The sequence below is a fragment of the Plectropomus leopardus genome, chromosome 13, assembly GCF_008729295.1.
Source record: "Plectropomus leopardus isolate mb chromosome 13, YSFRI_Pleo_2.0, whole genome shotgun sequence".
In the NCBI taxonomy this organism is placed as follows: Eukaryota; Metazoa; Chordata; class Actinopteri; order Perciformes; family Serranidae; genus Plectropomus; species Plectropomus leopardus.
The window spans coordinates 9,260,288-9,286,965 of NC_056475.1; the positions used below are offsets into that span (position 1 = coordinate 9,260,288).

General features: G+C 38.0%; 1 protein-coding gene across 3 annotated transcripts; it reads left to right on the forward strand.

Annotated features, from left to right (window-relative positions):
- The first annotated feature begins 253 nt into the window (after nucleotides 1–253).
- On the forward strand, nucleotides 254–25,076 carry usp28 (ubiquitin specific peptidase 28). 3 transcript variants are annotated; one of them, XM_042498692.1, is made up of 26 exons: nucleotides 254–399; nucleotides 3,308–3,385; nucleotides 4,247–4,367; nucleotides 4,708–4,795; nucleotides 5,728–5,890; nucleotides 8,776–8,862; nucleotides 9,061–9,198; nucleotides 9,417–9,484; nucleotides 9,579–9,655; nucleotides 9,742–9,890; nucleotides 9,996–10,123; nucleotides 10,288–10,383; nucleotides 10,465–10,638; nucleotides 11,522–11,721; nucleotides 13,190–13,260; nucleotides 13,538–13,766; nucleotides 14,545–14,880; nucleotides 15,008–15,141; nucleotides 16,174–16,455; nucleotides 17,513–17,608; nucleotides 18,388–18,566; nucleotides 19,019–19,097; nucleotides 20,523–20,602; nucleotides 21,090–21,213; nucleotides 22,513–22,711; nucleotides 23,362–25,076. In XM_042498692.1, the coding sequence occupies exons 1-26, from the start codon at nucleotides 355–357 to the stop codon at nucleotides 23,535–23,537; spliced, it is 3,597 nt and encodes a 1,198-aa protein (XP_042354626.1). In that variant the 5' UTR covers nucleotides 254–354; the 3' UTR covers nucleotides 23,538–25,076. The 3 variants fall into 3 exon arrangements, with proteins under 3 accessions (XP_042354626.1, XP_042354625.1, XP_042354624.1); XM_042498691.1 differs by having other exon boundaries at nucleotides 255–399; nucleotides 3,311–3,385; nucleotides 15,005–15,141; XM_042498690.1 differs by having other exon boundaries at nucleotides 256–399; nucleotides 15,005–15,141.
- The last annotated feature ends 1,602 nt before the right edge of the window (nucleotides 25,077–26,678 follow it).

The following is a 26,678-nucleotide window of genomic DNA, read 5'->3' on the forward strand; positions in this document are numbered from 1 at the left end:
AGGGTATCATAGTCATTAAATAATATGTTTCCAGAATTTCTCTATTTTTATGTTTTATTGCCGAAAAAAACACAAGGTGATATCACCTTATAGTATGGAGACATGCAGTTATATCATCGGGGTAAGTGTTAAATTTGTCACATGAGTATTGTATTAAGTTTAGAAATGTCCTGTCACTCTGTGTGTGAGTGAGAACGCGCGCGTTAACGTTCTGGTGCACGCGCGTGTCTTGACAGGTGAGCGCGCGCAGCTGGCCGGTCGCTCTCGGCGTTTGACAGATGGAGTTGGTGTGACTCGGAGTCAGGGCTAAAAGCGTTTGTTGAAAACAGGAAGAAATTCACTTTTTTATCTGCAATGAGAGGTGAACAGACTGAAAATGGGGAAAACTCAACAAACTCGGTGAGCGCAAAGGATGATGGAACCGTTATTAACGTAACAAGTGACATGTTTGTATCGGAATGCCCGAGAAACTAACACTAACCCCTCTGCTGTGCGAAGCCCAAACTTCTACTAAAAATACTGCGTTTTAAAGTTACTTTTACCATAATTTCCTTTTAACAATATGCAGAAAAAAATGTCAAACATTATCATATTGTTCAGAAAAGACTCTTGAATTCGGCATACAAAAATGAAGCAAACTGCTCGTATTTTAATAAAATTCATAATTCAGATGTGCCTTATTAGCTAGCTAGCAGTTAAATATAGCTATATTTGTAAAAGCGTTGATTTTTTGCTAACTGCATATTGGCTCGCTAAATTACTTTAAGTTGGTTAAAAAATAGAGGCAACTATTCGAGTTAATATGGTAATATGGCACTATGGCAAAAAGTTTCTTAATAAACAAAATTTTCACATTTTAATCTGATGTTGTCAGTTGCTAGTCTCATATGACACAGGACTTATTACTGCTATAATCAATTATATAGCCTACAGATACAGGGTGTAAAAGATTTAATTTATTTTTTATTTGAATTCTCATAATTAAAAAGTTAACTAGATTATTTTTGAGTGTAACATTAGCACTTAAACCAGTATCTGGCTCTGCAGTCTGTTGCTTTATCAATAGGGCTTTCTAATGAACTATTCCAGCAGACAGTATATTGAGCCACGCTTCTAATGATAATATGTACAAAAGAGATAAGGGTTTACCAACAGTAGAACTTATGTGGTGTTGTTATTCTGTTTATTTGCCTCTGTTTTCTATTTGGTATTGACATAGGAGGTGTGTGTGAGAAAGAGAGAGACACCCAGTGCCTTTGTCACTCATGTCTGGTGGCATGGTGAGTGGAATGATAAACAGAAGCCTGTGCTATCCATGTCAGTAGCCTAAAATAGAGGCTAACCAAGAGGGTCTCAGATAGCCCCCTGGTCTCCATATAAGTCTGGTCAACTTGCTCTTGGCTTCCTGTGTGTGTGTGTGTGTGTGTGTGTGTGTGCGTGTGTGTGTGTGTGTGTGTGTGTGTGTGTGTGTGTGTTTATGCATGTGTGAGAGAGATACCCTGACATGTCCACCTGCTGTTGGGTTAGAAGGCTTTATATATAGCGCTTCTCACTTAGCAGAGTTATGTTATTTCTTTTTCATGTTTATGAGGTCAAAATACATAACAACCTTTGAGAATTTTTGTCCACCAGTCTAAATGTGGATAATGTAATTTTGGTATGTTGGCGATTTGGCATACAATTAGTTGGCTCAATACATTTCCCACAATGTTCAAGTCTAGCTTAAAGGTAGGCTTCAGTAATTTGTCCCCACCAAGGAAACAATTTTGAAACACAACGTGACAATTTGTACTTAAACTTTCAAATCTGTAATAAGAGGAATTAAAAGAACAGGTTAATAATTTGGGAAACACACTTAATTTGCCAGTATAGTAAATATGAAGTTACCACGATTAGCCAGTTAGCTTAGTTTGTAGAAAGACTGGAAACTACGACAAACAGCCAATCTGACTCTACCTGCCCTCCAACATTCTGCCTACCAGCACCTCTAAAGCCACTAAATAACATGTTATATCTTGTTAGTTTAACCACTCTGTGCCAAAAAGTGCGTGGAAAGTCACACGCTAGTATATTTCTTGGCTGAGATGAGTAACTTCCTGGAGTCTCCTTTGGCTTCTCTCTCATTGGGTCGTCATATATGCTGCAGAGAGATTAGATTAATCCTCTCATCAAAGTCTCAGTAAGAAACAATGTAAGCACATCTTCAAAATGTCAAACTATTCCCTTAATGCTGCTTATTGAAGCCAATCTGGCCTTGTTTCATTGCGCCATTGTCCTGACCCAGCCAACATGTGGACCTCCTATAGGCATGACAATGTCGGCATTTGGACATTTGTCCTTCAGCTCCATATATACCCCATGAGTGTTTGACCAGCTCGGTCAGAGGCTAAAAGTGACACACTTATAAGCCGTTATCCTCAGGTGCCACATACTGTACTCAGTATAAGGCTCACTTGTGGCCCAGTTTTGTCACTTTGATCAGTCGAATGCGGGTATGTCACTAACCCACACCAGTGGTGGATGAAGTACCTCTAGGCCACACTTGAGTAAAAGTACAGATTTAAACGAGTGAGTTTGGTAGAAGTTAAAGTTACATTTTAGAATATTATGTGAATAAGTAATAAGTGTCTTATATTTACTCTATTTATGCATCAAAACTAAAGTAAAAGTGCAAGTCAATGTCATTAATTAAAAAGCAAAGGGGCAGAGAACTGAGAATTATTCCGTTTATTTCTTCATAACAAGTACACAACCTTAACGTTGGAGCGGACATGCAACCTAAAGTAAAACAAGGTTTTCTTCACAGCTCAAAGGACTTAAAGAAAACCTTTGACCTCCAGGTCTGACACAGTACAGTGGAACAGTTACCACGCAGTTACCTGTCACAAATCTTTATCTCCTCGAAACATTATAATCATAATGCCATTTTCTGCTCTTATTATGAAGTGGGTATTATCGCCAAGTGGAATTAACTGTGGTTTTCAGAGCACTTGTTTGCATACAACCTTATGTGATAAACCTTTGATCTCACATGCAAGCTAGCACCACTGATTTGCCAAACCTTTTAATATTGTAATTACAAAGTGACAAAAATTCTCAGGGGAAATGTATCAGAAAGAAAGTATACATTTTCTTTAGGAAATCTAGAGCACAACTGAAAGTTGACCGAAATATAAAAACTCTAGTAAAGTCCAGATACTCATCAGGAAATATACTTTGTTAGATTACACCACCAACCCAAACAATGTGTGGCATACAACATGTTGACATGACTGTTGTTTTCTGTTTGGGCAATCCTTTCCATCAGCAGAGTGAAATCCTGATCAACCAGCTGAGGGAGATCACTGGCATCCAGGACCCACAGATTCTCTACAGAGCCTTGAATGTAAGACCTAAAAAGTCGTCATCAAATTTTACTCATTGACGGTGTCTTCCCTGTTTGTAGCACTTGGTTATTTTGCCAAAATGCAAGCCAGAGCATGAACTTCATAAAGGAAGTGTAACATAAACACAGCATTGTGATTTTCCAAATACTGAACACTTGATAATAATAAAGTAATTGCAAAAGTCAGGGGTCTCTTGTGACTTACATGCATAAGGTTTGTCATAAGGTTTGTTATAAGCGTGAAAGGGTTTAGAGAGATGTAAAATTACAATTCATCCTGTAGAGAACAAAAATGTGTGTACAAAATCTCATGGGAATCTATCCCTAGAGCCATGCTGCTAGTTGGCTAAAAAACATAGCCCTTGCTGTTCTCATGTAATTAATGTTAAAGGAACACTCTTTGATTACATTAAAAGCACCCCCAGGGTGCCAAGTTTCCACCCCAGCACACTGCTTATTTTTTGAAACACGACTGCAAAGGAAAAATCCCTAGGAGCCTGAGTTAATAGGAACCTCATAAAAGTGATAATTGACAAACAGTACACTAAACAGTCTGGCTGACTGCGGTGCAGGCATCATCCAACCTGTTGTACCAGGGGCAGACAGAGAAACAGCAGGAGCTCACAGGTTCGGGAGGGGCACATGCTCTCAGAGTTCTTACAAAATTAGAAATGTTTGTCTGCTGCTGGTTTCAAACACAGAAGGGGATTTTTTATGTTCCTTTAACACAGTTTGCTCTGTCTTTATTTCCATGCATTTCATATTTGTTTATTTTGTTTTACTGTATTGCTACATCTTCTGCAGACACTAATAACATCCAGAATATCTGACATTATCTTTTCCTTGTTCTCTCTTTTTAAGGCCAGTCAGGGTGACATTGGACATGCCGTTGGACTGCTGACCACCCAGACTGCAGAGGTTCAGGATCCTGGAGAACCACAGGAGTCAGGGACCTCTGCAGAGGCCTGGGAGGGCCAGAAAGGTACAATGGGGACAAAACAAGCATGCACAAAATTGTGACTGCATTCACTTAATTGTTAAATTTTTTAATATTTCAGATATAAAATATGATCACATAAAAGTGCAAAGTGACATGTGGTTGACAGCATATCATGTCCAGCACAGGATATAAATGCTCAGATCAAAGCAAGGCACATGTATTTATATAGCACATGTCTGAACCAAAGGCAACCCAATTTTCTTCACAGATTAAGAGCTATGCAATCTGTTATTCCTAATATGTTGGTAAAATTGAATATAAAACTGTTTTAACTAGAATTTCGCGACCTTGTTGACACATTTTTGTCTGTTTGGTTCTTCAGGACTTCAAAAAGATGAACTGCAGACGGCCATCGAGCTCAGCCTGCAGGAGTCCCACAATGCCCAAGAAGAGGAGAGAGAATTTAACAGGTAGAAGAGAACCTGCTTTTTATACAGGCTTCTTTGATACTGCTTACTGTGGGGTTTTTTTCTAATTTACTGCTGACTTTCTCACAAACTGCCAAAATCATCATCAAGATTATTTGCAAGATTATTATGAAGCTAAGACAGTCAACAAAGGTAACTGCCTCCATCTGACAGCCCATGCTAAACGAAAAACACACAAAGGAACAGTTTTCGGAGACTCTTGTTTAGATGAAAATTGATTAAAATGTACCGCTATCGTAAGTGCACTTACATTTTAGTCACACTAGTGGCCTGGCTTTTGGTTTGGCACTGTCGTTAACTTGTTCAGTTGGTCCACCAGATAGAGGATGAAATATCTTGTCATCTATTAGGATGTATTGCCAGTGAACTGCCATCAAATTTCACCTGCAGTTAAAAATTTTTAATCAGTATCTCAGTAGTTGTGGATGGATTGGCACACAAATTAAGGCCTTACTGGTTCCCAGACAATGAATGTAACTGACTTTGGTGATACCCTGATTTTTCTTCTAGCGCCACCATGAGGTTGACCTTTATGGTAAAGAGTAAAATATGTTAACAAAAGTTCAATTTGTTAAATACTCTGGTTTATTATCAAATACCTGCAAAGCTACTGACATCCACATCAGCTGCACTTTGTGTTTTTTGCCAAAGTGAAAATGCCAGTGTAATAACACTTTAATCTTTACCTGCTAACGTCAGTGTATTTATATTTTTATTATAAAATTGGCATACCAGGCAGTTGATTCTGTTTTGCAGCACAGTTTGTGTTTCCTGAGAGATTTTAGGGGATTTTACCTTTAACTTATTACTTATTATTGAGCCTATAAACAAGACAGGGAGTCTAACTAAGTCAAGCTGTGTTTAATAGAGTCGTCAGTTCATTGCTTTCAGATGGATAACTTGATGTTCTGCAGGGCTCTGGAGGCCAGTGCAGAGGAGAACGCAGCGAGAATGAAGAGGAAGAGATGTGAAGTCCAGAATGAGATGTGCAGCCCTGCAGACTGGATCCGTCAGGACGACTGGCCCGTGGGCATTCGCAATGTTGGCAACACCTGCTGGTTCAGTGCCGTCATTCAGGTGGGAATCAGCGTGCGAGCAGTTACATCAAAGTGATGAGGATGTTTTGACACAAACTGATACAGCAACATCTGTTTTCTTGCTTTCCTTTTTGTTTTCATATAGTTTTAGTGTCCTGAAATGTGGGACAGGTATTCTTGTAATTTGTAATTTATTTCAAATGTATTTATTTAAAAAGGGACAGTGTACATTAATCCACATTTAAACAAATGTAAATGCACCCGAGTTAGCTGGAAAGCTAATTTTCAGCAGTAGTCCCTTGTCTTATGTTAAAAGGCATCCTAAAATAACAGTATGTACAGTTGTTAAAACAAAAAACATTAAGATAAAAAAGGCACACAATATAGAAAGATTAAATGTATATTACCTTAATAAAAGTATTCATAATAAAGCTGCACAGCACACACTAATCATATTGTCATTTAAGTTCGCCAAGCTCCTTCTCAGTGTCCACCTGTTCTAGCAGTATCTCCTTAGCTGCTAAAACTTAAAATAGCTCTCTCACTTGGCTAAACAAACGTTTATAGACTTGGAGTTTCCCTTCCAAGATTTCTAACTTTAGTCTGTCAGAGGTGTCACACCTTAGAGTCAGTCAGCAAGTGTTTGTTCTTGGCTTTTAACAATCTCTAAAATAGTTTTGATAGTTTTTTTTTTACCAGTTTATCAGGATGTCTGCAGGTCCTAAGAGAGTCTTCAAATGTCTTAAATTCAATTTTATAAATGCTAAGACTTAAAAAACATTAAATAGTGAGTTTGTGAGATGTGTATTGCTCAACTTTAATAACCACATTTCTGCATTAAACGTACCTCTTCACTAGAGCTGCAATGATTAATTAGTTGTCAACTATTAAATTATTCATCAGAAAAATTAAATATTCGATCGTTTAAGTAATTTTTTAAGAAAAAAGGTAAAAATGGACAATGAAAATAATCGTTAGATGTAGCTTTACTTTTTTACGGGACTACACATATGCTAGTTATATTTACTTGCCTTATACTTAGCTGCAATATTTCATTAACAAAATTATGATTTGTACACAAATTATACTTCATTGTGGTTAAAAATTATCATGATAATGTCTTAACAAGCAATAAACTAAAGTATTTAACACCTGTTTAAAATGAATGAACATGTGGTTAATGACGTTTACGTTTTCTGTAATCTGGTTGAAAAAATGTATTCCCCATTAGCAGTGAGATCTCCCCTCTCTCTCACCTTTTTACTGATTATACCATCCTTATAGAGTTTTTAAAAAATATTATGAAGAAAAGAAAACTGTGTTTTTCCTAAATGTCAGTGTACAGTATGTCTTTGAGCTGCTAATTCCATTACAAGTCCATTCCAGACTGGTTTTAGTCAGGCCTATCAGGTGGCTCGACAGAAACTGGAGCCCTCACTCACATTGAGATGCACAGGCTGTGTGGATAATTAAATAGTTACTGCTGCAATGATGGAGCCAGCAGTAGACTTCCTAGTATGAGCTTGAAATGGACAGAAAGGAGACAGTAATTGTTTGTCTCTGTTGAACTCAGATATGTTCCTGCATCGATGTAGAAGTAAAACCCCCAAAGGACAGGGGTTATTATCAGGGAATAGAAATGGGAAAATGAGGCAGCGTTGTTGGAATACTAATGCCGTTCAGATGATACCCTTTTGTTTATATTTTTGCTGGTGTCGATACTGTTTGTTAATTTGAAGCGATTGTTGTAGATCCAACAGAGCCCGACTCTTGATAAAGCAGTCTCGCCTTAAAAAGTAATTATGCTATCAGATTGAGGCAGAGTGACCACATGATTCAGTTGCCGGCTCATATTCCCTCTATTATCCTTTGTGGTATAAATTACAGTAAAACTGAGATAAGCCGTAATTGAATTTCCTACTGAAATGGAAATATAGATCAAGATATTCAGAAGTGCTCAGAGCTCCACTCCCAACCACACATGACACATAAGAGTAACTGACCCGTGTTAATGCATTAAGTTTATCATGAGAATCACAGGTATCTTATAACAAAGCAGTGTGGTTTGTGTGATTGAGTATTATTTGTAAAATCAAGGAGTAAAATATCAGAAAATTTAGGAAATTGTTTTTCAACACATTTTTTCAAAGTTACTGAGACACGAGTATCTACTTTGTTAATAATATTTTATTTATTTATTTCATCACTTGGAGCCAGTTTTGAATTATTTGGCATTCCGGTAGTAACTTTGAAAAAGTGGAAACCACCACAGCTGAGTGACTTCACTTCGCCTAATGTGTGATAATACATCCTCAATGAAAACTTTGATTTTATTGAAACTACTCAAAAACCCATCCAACTTTTCTTTAGGATCATTTTTTTTAAACTTACAAAATTTGCAGTAATATGAATTTCACAAAGATGTCTGATTAGTTGAATGTGCCCAAAATGTTCAGCCCAAGTCCTGCTTCTCAAAACTATCTAAAGGCTGAGATAACAGTGAATTTATCTCACAAACCTTGTATTTCCAGAAAGCATAGTAACTTAAAGCATTCACAAATTTATTGCACAGTAGATTAACGGGTGCCTCCCACTCACTTGCAGACAGTTTGAAGCATCTTAAATGGAACCTATCATTCTTTTCCTTATTTTCTGTCATACATAATGTTACAGTTCAAGAGATTCATATCAAGTGTACCCAAATTGTCAAATAATGACACAGTTGTGTGTAAATGTAATCCCTGAGAGTGAAAATCTTAGGCTTTAGAACTTCCTGAATGCTCTGTTTTCAACTTCTTTTGTACTTAGACCACCACTACAAAGCACAACCACTGTAATCATGATCTGCTTTGCTGGTTTTCTACCACATCTGATCTTGACTGGAGCACTGCATTCATGGTCCTTTATTTTGTTGTTTTTTCACAGTCACTGTTCCACCTGCCTGTGTTCAGGAGGCTGGTTCTCAACTACCATCTGTCTGAGCAAATACTGGAGAAGTGTAAGAGCCATTCTGTGAGTAAGCTACTGTCACCAGCACAATTGTTGTCATATTTTCGTTCATTCAGGTTATTTTTTTTATCTCAAAATGTCAAATTAAAACATCTACAAGAGAGGAAAACAAGCTGTTGGGATTTCCTGTTGATAAGAACGTAGCGACTGTGTGATAAAGTTTAACGGGGTTGAAGTTTGACTCTGAGCTCGTGTTTAAAGGACAAGAGGAACATAGCTTTCATGCAGGAGCTGCGCTGTCTGTTTGCCCTCATGTTGGGCTCAACTCGCAGATTTGTGGATCCCTCTGCGGCAGTGGAGTTACTGCGAGATGCTTTCAGGACCAGTGAGGCCCAACAGGTACAAAACTTTATTGGTCTTTTGGCAAAAATGTTAACTTAGTTTAGAAAAATGGAACTTAGGTTTATTTATTTATTTTTGTCAAACTAACTGTATGAACTTTTGACTGTATTTACAACCCTAACTCCTTACAACTACAAAGTTTATTTTATTTTATACCCAAAACCAATACATAAAGTGTGTTTGCACATTCTTTTCTTCTAATGTCTTTATTTCAGGATGTCAGTGAATTTTCCCACAAACTGCTTGACTGGCTAGAGGATGCATTTCAGCTGGCTGCCAATGAGTAAGATATATATTGTTGTCATCCACATGCATGAGTTCTTCTTTTCTTTTTGTTTTCTAAATAACATAAGTATGTTGTCATGCTCTATTTTCAGTAATGGAGAAGACAAACAACAAAACCCCATGGTCCAGCTTTTCTATGGCACCTTTGTGACAGAAAGAAGACACGAGGGTATGAGTTTTGTCAGAGTTATTGTCACAATGACAAACAAAATTAATGCTGTTCTCAATTACTCACACGTATGTGACTCTGCTTAGGTAAGACGTTGTGTAACATCGAGCAGTTTGGCCAGTACCCCCTGCAAGTCAACGGCTTCAACAACCTGGACGAATGTCTAGAAGGTGCTATGGTTGAGAGGGAGATTGAGTCACTGCATTCAGATCACAGTGCCACATCTGGCCGTGAGGTGAATAATTTCATCAACTGACAGAATTTCTACACTATAAGGTATTTTTACCATTTGTACATTTTGATGCTTTGCTATCACAGTTGTATTTTCTCTTGGTTGCAGAGATGGTTCAAAAAGTTACCACCTGTCCTGACATTTGAACTGTCTAGATTTGAATTCAACACCCAGCTCGGTCGTCCTGAAAAGATACACAAGAAACTGGAGTTCTCACAAATCATTTATATGGACAGGTGAGCTTTGTACAGACAACACTATCATGATGTGCACATTGATTTAGTTTCAGTTGTTCCGACATGATACAAGAAGCTTCTTCAGTAGGAACAAAAAAAATCAAGGCTGTTATTTGTCTATTTAAATGTTTTAACAAATATTTGGGGACTTTTTCTGTGTACAGATATCTTCACAAAAACATAGAACAGACCCATGAGAGGAGAGTAGAAGTGAAGAAACTCAAGGAGCAACTTGCAGCCCTTCAGCAGAAACTTGAGTGGTAAGTCACCTCAACTTTAAAACCTTGCCACTTTTTGGGGAAAAAAATGTTTTACTAATTGTGTCCTGCTTTTATTCACAGCTACAAAAACTATGGCTCAGGACCTGCAAAGTATCCTCTGGCTGACATGCTGCAGTTTGTGTTGGAGTTCGCTACAACCAAGCCTTCAAATGTTTCCCCTGCTGAAGATCTGAGACCAGTTTCTCCAAACCCTGCAAGCCACCCCCTCAGTGAACCCATCTCCAAAGACGACAGGTTGAGTACACAGAGAACCAGAGTAAGGGTCGACAGATTATCGACCTGGCCGATTATCGGTGCTGATATTTGGCATTTTGCTGATAATTTGTATCAGCATTTTATTTTAATGATCACTGATAAAAATTAATTGATGAAAAAGTGTGCATATTACACTCAACCAACACCAGGGAAGGCAGTCTGCAAGACATGCAAAGAAAGTATCAGCATGGGAGGGACTTTTACTTTGTAAAACCCAAGGGAGCTATTTTTCTTGTATTTATTTTTTTATTTTAATTTTCCCCTGAACTTTATTATAACAAAAGTTGCTGGGAACTTGCTGTATATGATTTTGAAAGTTTTGTTTTGACTAAACATTGCTAAAGGCATTTGAACAAAGTTTTGTGTTGGAGTTTATTGTATTCCAAAATCTGAATTTTGACAGAAATATTTTCATTGTTATTGTAAATGCATATTGGTTCCAAATATTGGTTCTCGGTCTAATTAAATGCTAATAATCTGTATTGGTATTGGCTCTAAAAAAACAATATTGGTCGACCCCTAGAGCAGAGACTTTACAAGGCAGTGGCCCCTGATCACAAACAAGGCAGATTTTAAAAAAAATCTACAGGTTTTTAAAATGAACAGCATGTTATTCAAGTACCTAATGTGTCCTTCAGTTGCTGCGCTGTTGATACTGGTAATTGAATTGATTTGGGAAAAAACATTCATTACATCTTGTTTCACTAATATTAAGTCCCTTGTGCTTGAGAAGAATAACATTTGTTTACAAAAATTAGAGCTGAAAAAGAATATTTACTTACGCCATAATCATTTCATGTACTGAACTTTAAAAAATATAAACATATAGACCTGTCTTTGATACTTTTCTTGCTTCCTTCAGTGAACCTGGAGATACAGATTCATCGGAGGGCCTGGTTTCTAGTTGCCAGCGGACCCCCATATACAAACCATTCACCCAGTGCAGACACCCCATTGACCGCCCACCACACCCAGCCCCCCACAGCATCACTGAAGAAGAGCTGCACTTTGTCAAGACCTGCCTGCAGCGTTGGAGGACCGAAGTAGAGAATGACATAAATGGTATGCAAGTGAAAACTGACTTTGATTATGTTGCTTTTAACACAGGCTTATGCAAGTCTTGATGTGCTATTGTCTCTGTTTCGGGCTGTTTAGCTGCTGTATGCTCCGCTGTGTTTGCTAGTTTCCTCTGCCAAGGAAGTCATGTAATCGTTTCCATTTGTTGTTTTGGTTGGTTTGTCAGCAGGATTACAGAAAGACTACCAGCCCAGTTTTCATGAAACTTGGTCGAAGGGTGTTGCATGGACCAAGGCAGAACCTGTTCAATTTTGGAGTGGATCAGAGCAAATAGACAATTTAAAAGCTTTTGTTAACATTGAGAGATAGAGCATTTGGCTTTGGCAGAGGTCTTTGCTATCTGAATGGCCATCTAGTTATTTGTGAACTTTGTCTGTTGTTTTGTGTTGGGCAGGTAGTGCACAGTACAGTGGCCTTATCAGTTTTTGCTGAAAATGGCCGCCTGCAGTGGCTGTATGAGTATGCTGAGTTACCCAAAATAGAAAACATGTGGGCTATAAAACCAAAACATTGAGCTGAGAGACACTTAAATGCTGCAGAGAGATGAAGAGCAGAACAGCAGGATTCCTGCGTATCCTCAAAAAGTCTTAAAGGGTATTGAATTCATTCATCTAAAAACAGGCCTTAAGTGGTGGAAAATTGACTTTAATCTTTCGAAAGTCTTAAAAGTGCTTTGACATGTTTTTTTCTGACCTTGGAAAAAGATAAAAACTCAAAAATAATTGGTGGCAATTTCTTGTCAAATAATTAAATAAATAACTTTTCTTAATTGTCATAATGGGAGTCCAAGCAGTGGAATCTTACATGCAGATTAAGAAACACAAACTCGCTCAGATAACCAGTCAAAATGCTAGATATTTCCTACTTCTGTTGGTAAACCAAATAGATAATTTCATGATAGCGTAATATATTCCTTTTCTTCTATGTGTTACACACTAAGAAGGTTTTTTTTTTTTTTTTTTCAGAAATGACAAATTGTTAAAGGCAGATGGTGCAGAAAGAGATCACTTTTGACCCTAAAATTGTAGTCCATGACTTCCCAAAGGCACATTTTGTTGCTGCACTTCTTCCTCCTCTTGATCGTGCCAAATTTCCTGGCATATGAATATATATAACTGGTATAATTAAAGAAAGAGCCACAGAGCATCTTGGGAAATACCACTTCATTATCACAGAGCTGCGCACCTGCACTGAAAAAGAACCCAGTATCTCAGCTGACTATGACTCCTGTCTGTCCCAGGCAATAGATTATAATCAGTGTGAATTGTTGAGTCATATTCTTTTGAATTGAACCCAGTTTTCTGAAACTGTGTCATTATGAGGCAAATAAAAGATAAAAGAATAAAAATCGTAATGGAAATTAATTTTCACTTTGCTGTAGGTGTAATGTATTAATTTCTGTTATCTGTCTGTGTTTGTTGCTTTGTTTTTTGTGTTTGCTTGTGTTTTCAAGAGCTAAAGGCCAGCATTGACAGGCTCACTCAGACACTGGAGGGCATGTACTCAGACAACAGTCTCTGCCAGGTAAGATTTACACTCACCTAATTCACTCTGACAAACAGCAATTCAATCACGTTTTACATCTACAGCTGTAGAAAGCATCGTCTGAGATTAGATAACACGTTATTGATCTCTGGAGAAACAGAAAATAATGTAATGTAAACAGAACAGAGCACAAATTAGAACCAATCAGATGAATGTTATGCTGCAGTGGATTTAAAAGTTGCACTGTCAAATATATGGTGTCAGTGTTTTTATACTGTTGGGATTCAATGATGTCTCTTCCACCCTGCCTATGTAGGCACCCTACAGATTGCACGCAGTGCTCGTCCATGAAGGCCAGGCATCAGCAGGCCATTACTGGGCCTACATCTACGACCATGCCAACCAGCGCTGGATGAAGTACAATGATATAAGCATCACTGAATCATCATGGGAGGAGCTGGAGCGAGACTCATTTGGGGGCATGACCAATGCCAGTGCCTACTGCCTGATGTATATCGATGACAGGCTACCCCACCTTATTACAGGTATATTTCTGCGTGTTTTTCAGTGATATGATTTTATTTGATTTGATAAACCTGGAATAATCCTAGAGGGTATTTTAGACTATTGCAGTAGAATCACAGCAAAGAGGAACAAAAAAATACTAGTGAACATTGGTGTGCACAGACTCTCCCAAAGGGAGAATAAGGGTTTAAACCTGGACTGGGCACCTGTTTGTAAAGCAAGTACTTTGTTCGGTAAACAAGTCTTGACTCCAGCAGCAACAGGATCTGTCAAATACTGGCAATCGTGTCAGCAGCAGCAGACTTTACTGAGACAGAACAACAATGGTACATTTGTGCATTAGCAATGCAGAGGGGCATAAAAGCAATACATGATAATGTAACAGAAAGTCCCTATAAGTTATAGAAATTATAGTTTATATAAAGAAATATTTCAAGTTTTTTTAAACGTAACTCCCACTCAGTTTAACTGAGATTGAGAGGCAGACTGTTCTATATTGTTATAAAGTAGAACAGTAAAAGCAAAGACCTCCTGTGTATCAATGGTTAAAAATGTTAAACAGTCCAGTTGGCAGAAGGCTCAACTTTTAGCAATATTTTCTCTTGATCTCTAAAATGTCGCTAATCTTGACACCTATCTTATATATATTGTAAATATTTAGTTACTCATTTGAAGAAGACCAATTAATTATTTGTATTGTCAGTTGTACTGTCATTTACAATTATAATATGTGCAGATTAGATCAACAAGTGGCTTTTTCTGTGAGTCTGTTAACTGACACTACCCCTACATACACAGAGGACACAGATGATGAGACAGGCCAGGTGCTGCATGGCATGGACTCCCTGCCACCTGTCCTCAGACGCTATGTTCATGAAGATAACCGCTGGTTCCAGCAGGAGCTCAGCGAATGGGAAGAGCAGTTCTGCCAGACCGCAGCCCCACAGGGAGAGTCTACAGTCTCTGCAGAGCCCCCAAACCCCCGTCCAGACATCATACAGCAAACACCAGTTGAGCCAGCACCCCAGTCAGGACCAACCACTGAAGAGCCAGACCAGGAAGCTTCTTCAGAGCCACAACCAGACCCAGAAGCAGAGAAAGATCTGGAGCCAGAGCCCAGAGAGAAAACTAAAGGTCTGTAGTGGTGACAACAGAAAAGGAAATTAATTAAATAAACTGTAAACAGTACTTTTCGTCATGTATCTCACTCACAGCCTGTCTTTTCCCCTTTCGTTTTTTTTTTTTCTTTTGACCCCAGAAGAATCAGACTCAACGTCACCACCACCACCACAGAGCCCCGGCTGCCAGCCAGACGACACCAGCAGTGCCACTGTCACTGACACCGTGGAGCCGAGCCAGAGCTCCACTTCAGCTGAGACGGAGCTTCAGAGTCAGGTGGGCAAGTCCAGATCCCCCAGCCACCCGCTCCCCCTCTGTGGAATATGGGTCAGAAATTCCAGGCCACATAAATAAAGGTTTACATCTGGGTCAAGGATCCCATTCCACCGCTTAGCATGGTGATGGAAATCTGGGTTTAATGTCAGGTGGGGTGTCAAGTAATTCACAGATAAAATAAAGGTTAGTTGTAATTGCTGCTATCGACTTATAAGTTTAATAGACAGTGGCTTTTTTGGAGGCATATCATCTTGTTGTGGTCAAAATATTACATATGCAGTCCAATACAACACCACAAACAAATGAAAAGTCACCATCATAACACTTTTGGTGTTAGTAAACATAATAACTTTAAAAATTGACACTTCTGTTGACATATCCGGAGCTTCACTGACATATTGATTTGTCACATGTAAGTAAATATTACTTCCTAAATGTTTTTTGACTGCATTTAGCAACAGTCTCTCTGCTGACCCACCTGACTTTATATAATAAGATCAACCTTTCACTGGATACAAGTAGCCATTTTGAATTTCACACACTCTGAGCTAATTTGTTCACCATCAGACTTGAGGGGGGTGTTGGTGTAAAAATAGCAAAACACATGCTGCTAAATATTTTCAGATCTATACTGTTTGCGAGACAGGTGTTTACAATGCATACAGATGTGCTGATTAGTGTAGGAGCATTGTGAAAAGCGCTAAACAGCTTAAATAGCTATATAGATATCTGTTGGAATGATAATGATAATAATAATAGATAGATAGATAGATCTTATATGGTGCTTTTCTTGGTTTTCATTGACACTTCACATGAAATTCTAAAATAAAACAAATACAAATGCAAAACAGAGAATACAAAATACTGAAAAACACTTGCATGAAAAGAACATATACAAGATATACAAGAACAGAAAACAAAAGCAAAAGCTTTAGAGGAATATGGCAGTTTAGATTTGGGGAGGCAGTGGGAGACAGTTATTTGTAGGCTCTTTTAGATTAATGTGATTCTTGTTACATTTTTCTCTGCCAGACTCCTGCTGACACTGAAGCAGAGCCTAGTGACCAGGCACCATCTGACCTCGATGTGGAGAAGGACGACACACAGGCGGCAGGCGGCGGCCCTCAAGCTGAAGGTGAGCCAGAGGCTTCCAAAGAAGCTCCTGAACATGAAACAAAGCAGGAGAATGAGGAGGAGCAGCAGCAGGAGGTTCCAGCAAGACAGCGACAGCCTGAGAATGAGGTCTCAGAAGTGGAGATCCCCAATGTGGGCAGGATTATGGTGAGAGCTGATGCTGATGGATACAATGAAGAGGTAAGTATGTGTCATAATGTAATATGAATTAAGCAGCTAATACCACATAGCTGCACTTCAAGTAATGCCCCAGATTATAATTTAAACTGGTTGAAGTTTGGGGAAAAATGCCATAGAAGAATGTCTTCTGCATGCTGTTATTCAATTTAAAATCTTACACTGTCTGCATTAAAGTCAGAAGATTAAGTCTAAGATTATAACCTCTCTGTTGGACATGCTTTGAACCCCTTGTCCTCTTCTGGCCAGGAGACTGATTTTGTTTAATGAAAAGTTCCTATTACACCAACATATAGTCATTGGATCAGAGAAGTCATGTACCATCTTAAACTGGAGAAGATTAGATGTACTGGCAGAGGGTATACCTGGAAATTTTATACAATTTTGGCAGCCTTTTTGAGCCACATTGGGGATATGGAAGATGACAGCATGACATCATTATAATTTATTTGTTATGTATATCCTTTTATGGGTATGTGGCTGTGTATAATAGATATATATTAAGGTCTGGCATGGGTTGGGGTATTGGTAAAGTTATTATTTCTTTTTTTCCTCTGTTTGCTCTGTGATGTAATATGTAAAAAGTAAAGTACAGAAAAGGACCTCAATCAAAAAAAGAGTGCAATATTCCTAAAATAAAGAAAGGATTTATCCTTCCTAATTCTTCTGGGATGGCGCTTAGATTTATGACTCCACTTGACTGATAAATAGTCAAAATTTAGCGAAGGTTGTCCTCAGGTTTTTCTGAGCTTGACCACTCAGACACAGATATTGTAATGAAAACCTACAAGTGTGTGATTTTATTCTACCCACTGCTATTTCACTGCTTTTTTGGGACACATTTGAATGTCGCTGTTAGTCATTTTTAAATTCTTACTTAACTGACATTTTCCATTATAGATTTACAACATCTCAGTGTGTAGGAGTGTGGTGCAAACCTAAACTGTGCAGGATCTTTACACAGACATGATGAGCAGCTTTAATTGTCAGACTGTTTGCTGCCCAGGTGGTGTTTTTAGTCTTTTTTATTTCTCCTCTTCATTGCTGTGTCATTTCCCAGATGATGCTGACTCCAGCTATGCAGGGCGTCATTCTCGCCATAGCCAAGGCCAGACAAATTTTTGATAAGGAAGGCCCCGAGGCTGGTCTCATCAAGGTACAGTCTTTCAGGGATGTTAGAGATCCTCGCGTCTCACGTTGATAAAATAATTAAATAATGTTACTTTTTCAGATAGATTTGCCAGCCAACATAAAATCTTTACATTGCTACATTAAATAAGATATTTCTTTCCAATGTATTTATTAGAATCAGGACAAAATAATAAAAGTGTAATGAGGTACCTGACTACTTGAATAAAAGTTAATCTCTTAAGGATATTCATCATTCATCATTCATCATTCATCAGCACAGAACATACACTGTATTAACAATCAGAAACTTTATAAAGATTTCTTTCTATAAATGATGATGACACTATTTTTTTTATTAATTATTCTAAATGTAAGAAGGTCAGATCAATAACAAGACGAGTGCTTTAACCTTGTCTTTGATGCATAAAATCCTAAAATCATAAAATACTCTGAAACACAGCAAATATTGCAAATGGTGTGCCGCTGTCTTTGTAACAAAAAAGAAAGTTTTTCTCCTTGTGAGGAGATACTTGAGTAAATACAAATGATTTACTTGTTTTTATGTAGTTTTGATGAGATTTTATTTTTATTTTTATGTCTACCAGCCTTTACTCTGTTAGCATCAAAACTCTTACAACATACTCAGCTTTTGTTCAAGTCAGTCTGAGGTGTGTCAGTCACTGTTGGTTACAAGGTTACATCACATGAAATTTTTCTAGCGCTTTTACGTGTTTGCCCACAATGAGCATATCAGCAAATTTAAATATAATTAAAACTAAGATACATCTCCCACTGCTCCTTCAGGCTTTCCATGAGGAGTATTCACGCTTGTATGAGCTCTCCCAGGAGGAGACCACACCCCAGGAGGACCCTCGTCTGCAGCACGCTCTCGTCTACTTCTTCCAGAATAAGGCACCCAATCGCATTGTTGAGAGGACACTGCTGGAGCAGTTTACTGACCGCAACCTCAGCTTTGATGAAAGGTACACACAGATAAAAGACAAGTGGACATTCGATGAGTATGAAACTAATACTGAAAAAATGGATCACAAATCCAAAGATCAATGAGAAGCCTCTGTTTGACATTATATGGACATTATAACACATTAGATCAGAGCAAGTTGTGAGGCTGAAGGAATTCAGGGACAAGATGAATTGCTTTGTCAGAAAACAGATAATATTTGGGAGATGTCTGTGTAGTAGGTTGTGTATATATTGTACAATATTTACACATAGCAGAAGTAAGTGAGATAAAATCTGAATGTGGCTCCACTCAGAGTAGCAGCATTTCACAGACCAAGACATACAGTTGACTGTAAAGCATGCTTGTTATGCCATCTAGTGTCTAGAGTGGAGACCTGCAGCATGGTGTGAAGGTTCTGTTTCAACATTGTTGTGAATTAAAAGTATACACATGTCATTTCTGCACATGCAGGGCCATCAGTATCATGAGGGAAGCCCGAGCCAAGCTGCGCCTCATCAAACCCGAGGACATGGATATGGATGAGTACTTGGTACTGTCTTACAGATGGTCTGTCCTCTGCCTTTTTGGCAGAGGACAGACTGATTGGCTGATTAATAGGCTGTTTGGAGTTTATCTGTCCCATTTTGTAATTATTTCAATGGAAATATATCTGTCTCTGCTGTCTTTTAATTGCTTTACATTCAGGGACAACATGCTGACCATTAATATGTAGAAATAGACATGAAAAGTAATTTTGTGACAGATATTTTTGAAAATGGACTGGACTGAAATAGCAAAGATACGCAGTACAGACAGAATATGAGGTGCTGGCAACTGAATAGTAGCTTACAAAAAACATTTGATGTCCATGGTGCCAAAGGTTTTATGCACTAGAATATAATAGAAACTTAACATCAGACTTGTCACTTATTGAAAGTATAAGTCTGGTGATATTCAATGTTTTTCTCATTGTCAAATCCTATGAAAAGGCCAAAACCAACAATGGATTGATGCCTCTAAAAAGTACTGTCAATGTAATCTAAGCCAGAAATGGTTTATTCCTCAGTGCCGTGGAGCTCCTTTGTTTCCTAGAAAACACATTAATGAGCCACACTGTTGAACTGGATGACTTGTTCCCTCTTTTTGCTGAACAAGGCCACTGTAGTTTGTTTTGAGTCGGTCCCACGGTAGACATTTTTTTCTTAGAATTCCTGGGACCCTGTGGGATTCTTGCAGGATTTTTTTAGAAAGTTTTATTATTCTCCAGTGGGTATGGAGTCATTTCCACCATTCATCATGGGACTTGGATGAGACAGGACATATAGTTAACCGGGGCAGGTGAGACTGGGATCATAATCACAAAAAGTCAGTTTTATTATATAAATATTCTGTTCTATTATGGATAAATGCTATTTTCTTGCTTTATGGGAATGGGATGAGACAAGAGTCATTCTTTCATGATTGGAGGGGGACAGCAGGTCTTTCTTGTGGGAGTGGGATTGGACAAAAGTGAAAATCCACTTTAGTATGACCACCTATCCCACATACACCAGCTGAAAATAGTACCTACCTCCTGTTTGAGTAACATTTGCTAAAACTACAATAACCAGCTGTGTTTAGAAATTCCTGAGCTTCTTTTCGAAAGTAAACTATTGACATCAACGTCAGCAGAAACCAGATGACTTGAGACTGAGAGCCACTGACAAGTTTTGGAAATTGGAAAGTATTGAGAGACGGACCAAGGCAATGTTGATTTTCATCAAAAGAGAATTGTTGAAGAAAAATATAGAATATCAGCAGATTTATCCTGTGAGAGAGGAGGGAAATGGAATGACAAACTAACCAAATAACAACTGAGGACGAAATAACGGCTGTATTTAGTGACTGTTAAGTGGCAGAAACCTGATCAGACATTTTAAAAAACAGCACAAACAGCAACTAAAGCATTTGTTGGTTGTCCTGTGTTTTCTCGCAGCAGTGGCATGATGACTACAGGCTGTTCAGAACGGTGTTTGTCTACCTGCTGACTGGACTGGAGCACTACCAGCATGGGAAGTAGGTGTCAGGTGTTCACCACTACAGCACTGGCCAGCGTGTGTCAGATCACTTCTGCGGATCAATAGCAATCTTTTTGTTTGTGTTCATCTGTGTGTCGCACCTAAACATTTCTTGAAACTTAATAACAAAAGTTTCACAATGTCACAATAATCATTCTATACTTACAATATAGAGAAAAAAGATACAACTATAAACAAATAAACATAGTTAATCATTTTCTGACACTGTGCATGAGAATAACAAGACTTTAAGAGTGAGGAAGTTCAGCTTGTGCAGTATGAAAAACAGGATGGAAAAAATGCATCTTTTGATGGTGGCATTGTTTCATAAGAAAAGATATGCAGCACTAATATTTTGTTAAAAAGCTCGAGAGGCTTGAGGGCTCCAAGTAAAATCGTAAATACTTCTTTATTTATCGTCAATAGTGGGACTCAGTTGTTATAGAGAATGATATGGTGACTGTCGCCTTGTGTTTGTGCTGCAGGATGCGGGAGGCATTGATCTTCCTGGCTCATGCATACGAGACCAACACCAGTCTGCTAAAGAATGGAGAGAAACGTGGCATGGAAAAGTCTCTTATTGCCAATTACAGGAGGAAATGTCTCACTGTGAGTAAGGCAGCTCTTACAGTCAGTGTGTGTGTTGACTGTACATTATTGTGAAGCATAAGCTTAATGAACAAATATAACTTTAAAGACAGCTTGCTCTTGTGATTTGATATTTCTTTTATGCAAGTAGAGATTTTGGCCTCCATAAAAGGGAAATTTTAGGAGTATCGGAATCATGCCATTCATCGTCTGGGAACTATTTGTGTCCATGAGACATTTTATGACATTCGGTCAACTGTTGCTGAAATATTTTAGTCTGGAACACGTCGCTGCACATACATAAATATACTTAAAATTATACACAGAGTAAATTTAAGTGGTGTCTCTAACAGGACAAATGTTTTATAGCTGACTTTAAGTCATACTTACAGTATGAAAAGTATATACAATGCAATGCAAATTTTGTGTTGTTGTGTTTAAAATAATGACTATGGTGTGGAGGTTCAAAGTTCAGTATTGACCCTGGAAGCAGAAGGTGAGAAAAAAAACCCAAACGGATTCCACTGTAGTGGCTGTTCTGGAGCTTTTGATCATATCACATGAACTTTAGCCTTCAAGCCAACATGAACAAGACGTGTTCAGGAGAAAAAGGAAATTTGAATGTCCAGAATCCCATTAAAACTGAGCATACTTCACCTGATGATGAAGCTCATTTTATGTGAGAACAGCTCCAAAATGGATAATGTGTTACAATTGTTTTTATACCACATAACTCATGGTCAGTAATTCTGTAGTCTTCAGTTGTGTAACATTAATGCAAACTTTTTATCTAGAGACATTTAACAGCCCCTGAAATTTCTATTTTTGGTGACCACCATTGGGTTCTCTAATCCCCTTGCTGAAGTGATGTGCAGGTGTACTCTGAACACATGACAACACGATTAGTTGTAGATGAAGGTGCAACAGGTGCCCACTTCGAATCACATCCAACCACCGCCATTCGGCTTGAAACTTTCAACCAGAGAGGGCAGTGACTCACACCTTTTAAGCCTGGTGTTAAGTTATAATAAAGGTGATGAAGAATATTAGATTTTTATCACTAACTTACAAATGTATGTATTAAGATTTACCAACACATAAACATAATATCCACTCAGTATGAGGTAAACTAATCCGATTAAGATTTCAATGCACCAAGATGTGCGTATAGATACATGTGTGAATCTGTATGTGTGATTCCCTGCAATGCATTATGAGCACTGATTTGGTATCTTGACAAACACATAACATAATGTATACAGAGAAAACCTTGTAACAGTAGCTTTCTCCATCCTTCCCCTCCAAACATCCACAACACAGGCATTGAATGAAAGAGCTTCAAAGCTTTTCTGCAGTGGTGAGGAGACCAGTGTGGAGGAGGGCATCGCCGTCATGGACGAAGCCGTCATCCCCTGCCTTCATCTGATGAGCAGGGATGCAGCTTTATCTCAAGAAGATCGAGACGCCATGGAGAGCATCCGCAGCCACTGGTGCTGCTGCCTGGGCCAGGACATGGATGGTAAGATTACTTGAATTAACACTTTTTTGCATGTGTTGAATTTTGCATTTGAAAAAAACGCTTTAATAATTCTCACCTAAACATTTAAACTTACTTAAAGGAATATTTCACGCCCAGATGACCATTTGTATGTTAATTACTCAGCCTTTGTTACATTGGATTTGTGAAGAAAACGTTTTTCCCCCCATGCCTCCATAGTGAACAGAGAATCCAAAAACAGAAAATTCTTGATGAATTAAATTCATAGGGGTCCACGCTTAACAGCAAAACTATATCAAAATATCTCTTTACAAACTCTCACACAGTACAATCCAAGTCTCATTTATCCAGTCATTTGTATGGTTTATTCTGGTGCTTACATTCAGTGTTTCTCAACAAAACAAATTGTGTGTATCCCTAGGCTTAATGAGCATGTTGCATGCATCTACATCAAATGTAATTTTTAGAACATGTAAAATGTTTTTTTTAATATATCCATGCATGCTCTCTAGCAGCATTCTTCCTTGCTTCCTGCTGGAAGCATACACTATCTTCTGTGCAATAGTAGAGCAGGAAAATTAGGACCTCCACTGATACTAACACCAACAAACATTAAACTTAAATGTGCTAAAATAAAATCCCCATTCTTACTGCTCTTCCTTTGTTTTCAGCCTCACTGCAGGTGAAGCTGGGTGAGTTTCTGCCTCGGGTTCTGGACGGTTCGGCTGAAACAATAGTTCTTAAAGACCCTCCCAAAGTGCATGTCAACCAGGCCCACGACCTGTGCAGTCGCCTGGCTGCTGTCATGGAGTCCATTCACAGCACCTCGATAGTCATTGTAAAGTAAAGCCCTCAAAGAAATCCCTTACAGCTTCCTTGAATCGTGCGTCCAACCTGCAAACAACTTGACTGTTAGTTTGTTCTGTGCTGACAGACTGTGGGGTTGAGATGTTTTCAATAAGCCAAATTATGTATTTTATTTTACCTGCTTTTTTAGCATTGCACATTTATATTATTTTAAAGGTTTAACATAGCAAACTATAAACAGTCTTTAGGGGTAGATAGGGGGTGGGGCAGGACTGTCACATGGATTTGTGCTCACTGTAACATTATCAAGACATTTCATTTCCCTCTGGAAAAATCTTCAACAGGATTGAAAGTTCACTGCATAATCAAAATGCATTCTCTGTATCCTTCCTAGCTGCTTTCATGAATTCCCTCTGACTGTCCACCATCTTCAGCATCCCCCATTTTGCTGGAAAAAAATACCGGCAGTTCTTAAAAATCGTAATGGCCTCAGAGTAGCAGCAGGTTATGTGAAAGAGGCAGAACATAATTGTTTTTCTCCCACGACCCACAGAACTGACAGCAGTTATTTGTTAACCAGATCAGGTAAAAACATGTTTTAGACTTTCTGCCTCATTCTGGTAGCCTGACATCACCTGACCAATTGGAAATTCGAATAGGCAAATAAAACATGAACAATAAAAACATTAGCTTACAGATTTAATATTTTGGTACCAACTTCAAAGAGCATATTACTTACCGTCATGCCCAGTGCTGGTACTATGTAGTGATATTTTACCTAAAAACTGCAGAGAGAAGTGTAAAGGTTTGTATAGTTGTGTGCCTGTAACTAGCTTTTCATCAGCTGAACAAACAAGATGTCATCAGTAGGAGAACAGGAAAGCTTGAAACTCTGATCCACACACAATCAGATTTCAGGTATTGACATGTTTTATTGGCTGGCAAATTTGTTGAAATACTGGTGATGATATAACTGTCACTAAACTGGATCGGTAGGATTTGTTGTGTTGTTAGGCAGTGTGAACGCACAATAAGGCCTTCATACAGGGCTAAAAAAAAGAAAAAGAAAAAAAAAAGACTTTTATTGCACGGTAAAAAAAAAAAAATGCTTTTTTAAATAAATGTTTTATATTACTTTGTATTTTTCCAGAACAGGAAATTTCACATGTAGATAAAGCTAGAAGAAGATAGCCACATTAATATTATGCATACAAATATTTTGGCAGGGCACAACTCTGAGCACTGGAACTATTAGCAGCAACTCTTCTTTGTTGAAGTTTGACAGAGCCCTGTTGGACAGCACCTTGCTCAACAGATGTGCCTTTTCTCCCCCTTTGAAGGGCTCTTTGTTAATCATGTAAAACCTTTGAAAGGAAAGACATGGAAAATAAATAAAATCCTTTATTTACTGGCATCCTAGATATAAAGCAGCATCATGAATGAATCCTCCTAATTAGGATTTTCAGGCCAGCAACATGGAGTGAGTCTACCATTTCTGGTTGCTGATTTCACACTGCTTTTTCACTCTGCACTCTGTGATGATACTCAATAAATGGTTTAAACTCTGTTTACACCTTTATCACCAACTGTCTTCACTTGTGTAGTGGGAGTAAAGCTTGCTAAAATGTGTCCAGCTGTTATGAAAAATATATCAATTAAAGAAGACATGCATTTGTTGGCTGTTTTAAAGACTTACACAGATTTGTTTCAGTAGAAACAAGTGGACTAAAAGACAGATCAGGGGAGGTAAGTGCTGAGAGACAGACTAGTGTATTGTTGGTTTGGTCTTTTAAGGGGAGACATCCCGGGTTAATAAGGTAAAAAATTTAGTATCTAGATATACCCATGAAATTATCCCAATTTTAAACTAAAAATTAAACTAAACTAAACAAAAAAAATTGTTGTCGGAGTTTTCTGAAATGTTATGTTTACGTTTGCAATTATCTAATTAAATCTGTTGTGATCTGAAGACATTTCCAGAACAAAAATCTTAACATTGGAAAAATCCAGGTTAAAAATGATTGTTTAACTTTGTTGACACATATGAGGAAACGGTTTTATCAGAGAGAATTTTGGATATCTCTTTTTATCACTCCATAAATCTGAAATTTCTGTCAACAAAAAAATAATTTTTATCATGTTTTTAGGAATGTGATGTTCTATGTACAAACCCCTCTATTAACATCTTCAAAATACAGCTACGCATAACAGTAGAAAGTTTGGTGTACATGAGCGCTACTGAAGCGGAGATTTCTGGTTTAGAATTTGAGAAAATAGTCATTTTGAGAAAAAAAACATAAAAAATATGTATTGAAGTTTTCCATACATTCTTAAGAGTAACATTTTTTAACTAATAAGTACTATCATAAAACTCCCCCAGTTGATCACTAACATCAAGAAAAATTATCTTTTAATTGCAAGTTTCTGAAATCTTCTGTTCAAATATGAAAATGAGGCATCATCCAATTAAATATGTATTTTCTGCATAAAATTCCAGAAGAGAAATCTAGACTAAAATAACATCTAAATGTGTATTTTAGATACTTTCCCCCCACTAGACTGGATAAAAGACATGTAGAAGCAAAGAAAAAAGCCAAAATCTCAAAATTGACCAGTGCATAAAAATAATGTTTTCACCTGTCTGTATTTGTTAACATTAAGAAAAATACTTAAACTTCTGAGCCATAGTGAAAATGATTGAGTAATTCTTTTGGCATTTGCATCTCCCTCGTGCAGCCGCTTGGCCTTTACATGACTTGACGCAGTGACAGCTTTTCTTCATCTCAGCCTGTCTCTTATCTTAAGTGCTGGGATTCTGTGTTATTTTCATGGCTTAAGTTGGCAGTGGTACATATAATCTTCCCAAATTCACATGAGCCCCTTTTGTCTATGTGTGTGTTATTTTACTACAGCAGTGTACAGTTTCTTCACTGTTAATCAAGTTTAAATGCACATCAGAGATGAGATTATACTGAGATTAAGAGAATAATACTAGTGTGTCGGAGTCTGTACAGCGATGGATTAAACTCTGATTTTCACTGTCTGTGTTTTTCATAACTGCTCTGATGCAGGATGTGTTAGGATGGAGGTAATGGGTGCTGTTGATGATGTCTACAGCTGTCCAAATGTGTCAGGATGTGTGCTGTTATTATTCCTTCTGAAGTCAATTGGTTTTAGAAAT